Source organism: Triticum dicoccoides, chromosome 6B (assembly GCF_002162155.2).
Source record: "Triticum dicoccoides isolate Atlit2015 ecotype Zavitan chromosome 6B, WEW_v2.0, whole genome shotgun sequence".
Classification (NCBI taxonomy): Eukaryota; Viridiplantae; Streptophyta; class Magnoliopsida; order Poales; family Poaceae; genus Triticum; species Triticum dicoccoides.
In genome coordinates, this window is record NC_041391.1 from 497,851,915 (window position 1) to 497,860,208 (window position 8,294).

General features: G+C 44.3%; 1 protein-coding gene across 1 annotated transcript in view; it reads left to right on the plus strand.

The window, feature by feature from the left end:
- The first annotated feature begins 5,769 nt into the window (after positions 1 to 5,769).
- Positions 5,770 to 8,294, plus strand: part of LOC119323069 (chaperone protein dnaJ A6-like) — a 5,841-nt gene continuing 3,316 nt past the window's right edge. Inside the window, exons 1-4 of the mRNA XM_037596648.1 lie at positions 5,770 to 5,921; positions 6,517 to 6,687; positions 6,772 to 6,949; positions 7,088 to 7,226. Coding sequence (XP_037452545.1) covers positions 6,535 to 6,687; positions 6,772 to 6,949; positions 7,088 to 7,226 — 470 coding nt within the window. The 5' untranslated portion in view covers positions 5,770 to 5,921; positions 6,517 to 6,534. The remainder of the gene's footprint in view (positions 5,922 to 6,516; positions 6,688 to 6,771; positions 6,950 to 7,087; positions 7,227 to 8,294) is intronic.

Genomic DNA, 8,294 nt, shown 5'->3' on the forward strand with positions numbered 1-8,294 from the left:
CCCGCCGGTGGGAGACGGTGGCCAATCTTCTTGGCCAGATACGCGGCTTCCCGGAGCCTCTTGATATCCTTCTCCCGGATGGTAGAGGCCATCCATTTGCCTCCTGCTCCGGATCCGGACATCTTTGGAAAACCTCTCTTCGATGGAGAAGTAGAGCGCTTGGGCATTAGGGCTCGAGCAGAGGATAAGACGTGGGTAAAAGAGGAAGAGACCTTGTCTCTTTATAAGAGAAGGTAAGAGCTTTTTGCGCCTCCCCACTTGCCTGGTGGAACCCGCTCACCTCCCACTCGCTGCGATTAGCGGTGCGGTTGGATTACTCGTACCCGTATTGATGAGAATCCCGTGATAAGGGGACACAATCTTCGCTTCGACAAGACGTGCTGAGGAAACCGCCTCGCAATATACGCTGAGGCTGGGCGTGGGAAAACAGATCGGATAATGACCTAACCGTAATGGCGTATCGCGTCGTCTAAAAAGTTGTCAGCTGAAGTATCATTCTCTCTACGATGGTATGTGAAGGTCATTTTGCAGATCCGGACACGGCCTACGTGTTCGATAATAACCTTGGAGTATTCGGAAGGAGGAACCCGCCTTGCAATGCCGAAGACAAGACTACGCGCCGGACTCATCGTCATTGAAGCCTGGTTCAGGGGCTACTGAGGGAGTCCTGGATAAGGGGGTATCCAGACAGCCAGACTATATGCATCGTCCGGACTATAGAAGCGTCAAGATACAAGACTCAAGACTTCGGCCCGTGTCCGAATGGGACTCTCCTTTGCGTGGAAGACAAGCTTGGCGATCCGGATATTATATTTCCTTCCTTGTAACCGACTCCATGTAAACCCTAGCTCTCCGGTGTCTATATAAACCGGAGAGCATGGTCCTTAGAAGGCCGATCACAATTACAATCACACCATCATAGGCTAGCTCTTAGGGTTTAGCCTCTACGATCTCGTGGTAGATCTACTCTTGTACTACTCATATCTTCAATATTAATCAAGCAGGAAGTAGGGTTTTACCTCCATTGAGAGGTCCCGAACCTGGGTAAACATCGTGTCCCTTGGTTCCTGTTACCATCAGCCTAAGACGGACAGATTGGGACCCCCTACCCGAGATCCGCCGGTTTTGACACCGACAGTACCCGCGCGAGCATAATTGCGAGTGATGTGGAGTCGGGTTGACCTGGAAGGTGCCCGTGAGATAATTACGAGGCGTGGCCGGGCATTCTTAGCCCTTGCCGCAAGTCCTCGAGACGGGGCAACGGGGTCACATCTTTCGTGAGTCTCTACTTGTTACCGCGCGTTCCTAATCCATTATGATTTGGATATTTGATCCGAGAGGCCTCTGGCCTGATAGCACTAACCATCACGTGGGCATAGTATGGGCGTTCTGCGTTGTATACATCAGCCGAAGCTTAATAGACGTCAGCGACTGAGCGGCACGCACCGGGTTGGACTGGTAAGCACCTGCCTTTTTTAAGGAGGTAGCTAGGTCTGCTCACCGGCCGCCCACGCAACGTGCATGAGTTCCCGGGGAGATGGCCCATGACCCCTGGGGGCATAGGTTTAGTCCGGCGTGCTGACCTCTCTATTAAGCCTAGGTCGGGTTGCGGCGTATTGTTTGGCCGAGGCCGGGCATGACCCAGGAAAGTGTGTCCAGCCGGAGTTAATCGAGCGTGGTGGGTAAGTTGGTGCACCCCTGCAGGGAAGAAAACATCTATCGATAGCCTGTCCTACGGTAACGGACACTTGGAGTTGTATCCCGATCGATACAACTAGAACTGGATACTTGTGATGAGAATTGGATTGTGATGAGGTGATAACTAGATAGTATGGCTCTGGTATTGCTTTCTCGCAGGGAGTCGAGAAAGGATCTCTGGCCGAGGTTGATAACACTACTACTACTTTACTTTATGCTACTCTACTCCCTCCTGTTTGCTGCAAGATGGTGGTTTCCAGAAGATGCTAGTCTTCGATATGACTAGGCCTTCTCTCTATTCTGGCATTTCTGCAGCCCAGTCCACATATACAGCCTTCCTTTGATAATGTTGCATATGTAGTGTAGATCCTTGCTTGCGAGTACTTTGGATGAGTACTCACGGTTGCTTTGCTACCCATTTTCCCCCTTCTTTCTTCTTTCTGGTTGTCGCAACCAGATGGTGGAGTCCAGGAGCCAGATGCCACCTTTGACGACTGGTACTACCCCGAGGGCGTCTACTACCACGTGACGGAGACCGCCGATGACCAGGAGTAGTTAGGAGGCTCCCAGGCAGGAGGCCTTGCCTTTTCGATCGATGTTGCTTTTGTTCTAGCCTTCTTAAGGCAAACTTGTCTAACTTATGTCTATACTCAGATATTGTTGCTTCTGCTGACTCTTGTGTATTCGAGCCCTCGAGGCCCCTGGCTTGTAATATAAAGCTTGTATTATTTTAATTTGTGTCTAGAGTTGTGGTGTGATATCTTCCCGTGAGTCCTTGATCTTGATCGCACACATTTGCGTGTATGATTAGTGTACGATTGAATCGAGGGCGTCACAGAGAGCGTCGGGATGATGAAGATGGCCACCGGTGATGGATACCCCCTCCGCAGGGTGCCGGAATAGGGTCCCGATTGCTGTTTGGTGGCTACATAGGCTTGCGGCAGCGGAACTCCCGATCTAGGTTATTTTTTGGAGGTTTGCGGATTTATAGGAGAGGTTGGCGTTGAGAACAAGTCATGGGGCCCCACAGAGAGTCCACGAGGCACAAGGGTGCGCCCTAGGGGGTGGGGGCACCCTCCACCCCTCGTGGAGCCCACGGGACTCCCCTCGGGTAGCTTTTCGTTTCAGTATTTTTTATATTTTCCAAAAAAAATCTCCGTTGATTTTCAGCGCATTTCGAGAACTTTTATTTCTGCAAAAAAACAACACCACGGTAGTTCTGCTGAAAACAACGCATGTCCGGGTTAGTTCTAACCAAATCATACCAAAAACATGTAAAAGCATTATAAACATGGCATGAATACATCAAAAATTATAGATACGTTGGAGACGTATCACTTAGTATCTCAGAGATATTTATAGAAGTAGGGTGTGTGTGCATATATTCATAGGGGTGGGTGTATATTAGGCTAGCAATCGGGATTACCCAGGCGGACATTGGACTCCCATCCCCATCCCCGCGACAACCTTCTCATGCCCGTCCCCATCCCCATACCCGTCAGCAGGGATAAAAATATTCCCATCCCCATCCCTGTTGGTTTTCTTATCCCATGGAGAAACCCATTCACGCAATCAACACAATAAATAATATGTTGTTGCTAGGTTACAGTTTTCTTAGGGCTTTTTGGCCAAAGTGGTGGGATGGGAGGAAATTTGGGTGGGCAGGGGCGGGAATTACACAGGGTCTACTAATTTTAGAGCCCACATGTAAGGCCTTCATGAGTAAGGTGGGTAACATGCACGTGTAATGCTATCACATCCCCATCCCCGTCTGCACGCTGGATAAGATATTTGACCTACCAGCTTCCCCGTAGGCGTTGAAGCTGGCACATCGCCGTCCCTGATAGAGTAATTACCCACGGGGATGCCAACTTGTATATATGCGTGTAGGAGCATCTCAATTTGTAGTGCTAAAAAAGAAACAAGTCTGAAAAAACCTTGAACTTGTAGATGAAAACTAAATTGAACCTTAAACTTCAAATACCAAAAAACTAAGATTAACTTCAAATATGAAAAAACTAAGGAATCAAACTTGGACGTGGTGCTTTTGAACTCACCGCGCTAGCCAGTGTAACGGATGTCTTTTGGTGATAAATGATAAGCAAAAAATTATTTAACCACACACCACAACGTAAAGATTTGAAAATATATTTTTTAAAAAGTTTCATTTTTTTCTTGAAAATTGTCAACAACTTTTAGATACAAATAAAAAAACAATTTCTCAAATTGCAAACAACTTTTTTGCACAAATGTGAACAATTTTGGGAATTACAAACATTTTTTGAAAAATAGAAAGAAATTTTGAAAACGTGAACCATTTTTGAAATCCCCAAACATATTTTAAAGTGCTCACACTTTCTGAATAAAACAAACAAAGTTTGAAAACATGAACATTTTTTGAAACCTGAACAATTTTTTTAAAGTTCGAAGAATTTTTCAAAACAAGATTTTTTTTGAAACATAAACATATTTTTTAAAACTGGGAACAAGTTTTGAAACCTGAAAAGAACTTTTACGTGCGAATGCTTTCTAACTCTTTGTCCAGGTTTCAAAAAAAATCGCATTTCGAAAACTATTCGCACTTTAGAAAAAAATTGGGGATTGAAGAAATGGTTCACGTTTTCAAAATTTGTTTGTGTTTTTAGAAGAGTTTGTAATTTGAAAATTTCCAAAAAATGTTCGGATTTAAAGATTTTGATACTCTTCAAGAAAATGTTTTAACTTCTTTTTTAGAAATGTTTCAAATCTCGATGCTGCGGTTTGTGGTTAAATGTTTTTTCAGTTGCATGTTACGGAAACAAAACACGCTTCGCTTTTGGTGGGCCCGTCCAGTAGCATCCGTCGGCAGCCAACGGTCCCGGGTTTGCGCTGCCATGCCAATAATCCTTGACCGAGATTGGAGAGTTTGCTGTGCTGATTCCAGGGGCTCAATGTTCGAGGGCAACTAATTAACGAGCGCTTTTTCGGAAGCCTCGCAACGATCAACGTCACTGGGCGCGCTCTCAGCGATTCGCCACGTGTCACGCTCTGGGCGCTCCTTTTGAATTTTATTTTTTTATTTTTCCACACGCGTTTTCGGTTTTTAAACGGAGTTTTTCCGGTTTTTTTGATGTTTTGGTTTTTCACCGGTCTTCCCTAGCTTTTTGACAAAAAAACCTTTCAAACAAAATTTTTTGCACAAAAAACGCGTTTTCTTTTTTTTTTTCCTTTCACGAGAGTCACGGTTTTATTTCCGCGAGAGGCACGATCGTGCCTCTTGGAAACAAAAAAAAACGCGTTTTTGTTTATTTTTTCTTTCGCGAGGGGCACGGTTTTGCTTACGCGAGAGGCACGGTTGTGCTTTCGCGAGAGGCACGGCCGTGCCTCTTGAAAACGAAAAAAAAGTGTTTTCTAATTTTTTTTTTCTTCGCGAGAGGCACGGTTTTGCTTCCGCGAGAGGCACAGTTGTGCTTTCGCGAGAGTCACGGCCATGCCTCCTCGGAAATGAAAAGAAAACGCGTTTTTTATTTTTTTTTCTTTTGCGAGAGTTACGGTTTTGCTTCCGCGAGAGGCACAATTGTGATTTCGTCAGAGGCACAAGCGTGCCTTTTTCGGAAAGGGAAAAAAACCATGCTCGCACTTCGGTTTTTTCATCCGTTTTTTTTGTGAAAATAAATTTCGTCAAAACCTATCAACATGGGATCTAGTTTTGAAGATCTCGACGCGAGGAATCCAACGACGAAAGCGGTTCAAGATTTGAACGCACGGTTAAGGAGAAAAAAACGTTTTGAATAAACGGATCTATGAAAAAGAAAAACTCCCAGGTTGCGACAAGTGATGCACATGCAGCGCGCCATTTGTCGCAACCTGGGAATTGGAATGATATTCGTAACGAGTATGATTTCGTCAATGTTCAGGGTTCGATCGTCTATAAATTTAGGGTTTGTTTGGACATTTTTTAAAGAAAAAAGCAGACGGTAGAGATAGAGAACGTCACACGCTGACACGCCTAAACAACCGAAGAGCCCGAACCACACCCGATCCCGGTGGTCTCCGTTCCACACGGCCTGTTCACACACCACCAAGATTCGTGCAGGAGGCATAGCCGGACCGTATTAAAGCCAAACAACCGCAGTCGCGGCCGCCCCCTCTCTCCCTGCGCCTCTGGCTCGAGCCGGTTACGATTTCCTCTCTTCGCCTTCCTCCCCTGCCGGCCCCTCCAAACCCTAGGCGCCGCCGGCCAGGTAACGATCCGCCATGAAACCTCCAATCTTTCGTGTTTTTCTCCGTCTCAGTACCCGGGCAGATCGCGGACGTGTTATCTTCAGAGAAAATAAGCCGATTCTTGCTCGATCTGTGCGTTCGTTGGCTTTTGGATCTTGCTTGGTCCGGCGGATCCGAGGAGCGGCGAACGATTTCTGTGGTGCGGTTGTTAGATTCGTGGCTGAGCTGATAAGATAGATGTAGTAATGGTTTAATTTGATTTGCCATGACCTAGTATCCTGATGCCTGCGAATACCGTCCTTTTATGTACCACTCTTTAATTCAACAGGATGCCTTTGAACTTGACGGCTCTCTACTTTCCTTTATGAGAACTAGTTTAGGCAAGAAAGTCCGCCACTATACATGTCAGGATTTCATAGAAAGGGGATTGAGCGCTTAGTAGTTTGTGGAATAGGACATATTCCTGTTCTCATTAAACTCTTAAATGTGGTACCTTTTATAATTACTTGCCAGCCGATGTTGCAAGTCTTGTCTATAATAGGTTTCTTTCAGCAAAAATGTTGGATTTTAGTGCTTTTATCTCTTGGCGATCTTATTTAAGCTATCATCTCCCAGGAAGTCCATTTACCAGCCATGTTTGGACGCATGCCAAGGAAGACCAGCAACAACACCAAGTACTATGAGGTGCTTGGTGTATCCAAGACAGCAACCCCGGATGAGTTGAAGAAAGCTTACCGGAAAGCTGCTATAAAAAACCATCCTGATAAGGGCGGAGACCCTGAGAAGGTGTGGTGGCAGGCACTTCTGTATGTGCCTACTTTTGCTATTGTTAGATTGGTGTTTGTTGACACTTCTTTGTATCTTGCGCAGTTTAAAGAATTGGCACAAGCTTATGATGTTCTCAATGACCCTGAAAAGAGGGAGATTTATGACCAATATGGAGAAGATGCAATCAAAGAAGGGATGGGAGGCAGCGGCGGCGCTGATATGCATAGCCCCTTTGACATATTCGAACAGCTATTTGGGGGTGGCGGTGGCGGCTTTGGAGGTAGTAGTTTTATTATGTATTATATGAAATTCTTTGTGCTTTGTTCCATTATCCTGCTTTGCGGGAGTTAAATAGTGATGCACTCACTTTGTGATAATTAAATACATATGCACTTACATGTGATTTTATGGATAAAAGGGGGTAGCTCGAGAGGACGCAGACAAAAGCGTGGTGAAGATGTGGTGCATACCATGAAGGTTTCGTTAGAAGACTTGTACAATGGTGCTACCAAGAAGCTATCTTTATCACGGAATGTTCTTTGTGGAAAATGCAAGGGGTAAGTTTTTGCAAGTTCTTAGTTGGTAAACTGTCTTTCTGCAGTTGTTGTGCTCAAATTTGGAGCATATGTGGTACTACTACTTTCTTAAGGAAGGAATTCTATCAAAGTGTACATGGTTTTATATGGTGTTAATGTCATTACCTCCGACTTTGTGTACACAGTTCCGCTCTGTCTCATATAAAACCATGATGGGTGCTTCTGTAGAACAGCCCAAACTTGCTCTCTTTCTGTCCTTGTGAAATATTGAAGTGAAAGAGATCCCATGTTTCAGAAAACTTGGTTTTGCAATATTTCTAGAGCCAAAACATCATGGTATTAATATGCAAGCTATCAGTTTTTTTATGTAACAAAAGTAGTGTAGTTCATGTATTGCCTGGTAGTATTGCTTTTTGTTTCATCAGCCGAAAAGTTGAACCTTGTTCCATTTACCTTCACATGTTTTTGTTGTATGTACAATGTCTACGCTGGTTCAAATCCAGCTCGGCCCAAAAATTTAGGGCTTCGTGAATATGAACTAAATCCTTTTGTTTTTTCTTCCATAAAATAAAATGTCTGATCTATAGAAGTAAAAGATAAAAGAAAAAAGGGGGATATTTTTTTCTAATCCATCTCTCTCTCACCCTTTCTTACAAACAAAAGAGTTTCTTATTGAAGGGTGGATTGTTGTCCATTTTTAGTGATAAAAAATCACTGTAAAACATGCTTTTGACCAGGTCTAGTTGCTGAAAGAGGTTAGTTGTTGGATTGTGTATTTTTTGTTTGTCTTCCACTCAAATCCTCTTATTGTTCTCAGTGGCTGTTAATTGGTTCCGGTATTCTATTCTTTTTCTCTTAAGGGGTAGCTAGTTGCCTATCCTTGATATGCGCTCACTTCCCAGTTTTTGTTCGCATTAAAAGTAGTTGTAGCGGTGGAAAGAAGAAATGTAATGACGTGACTTGATCTTATCCATGGCATATCTATATATAATTTTGAAATTGACTATTCCCTAAAAAATATACTACCTCCGTCTGGAATTAGTTGTTGCTAAAATGGATGTATCTAGATGTATTTCAGTGGCTTGCACC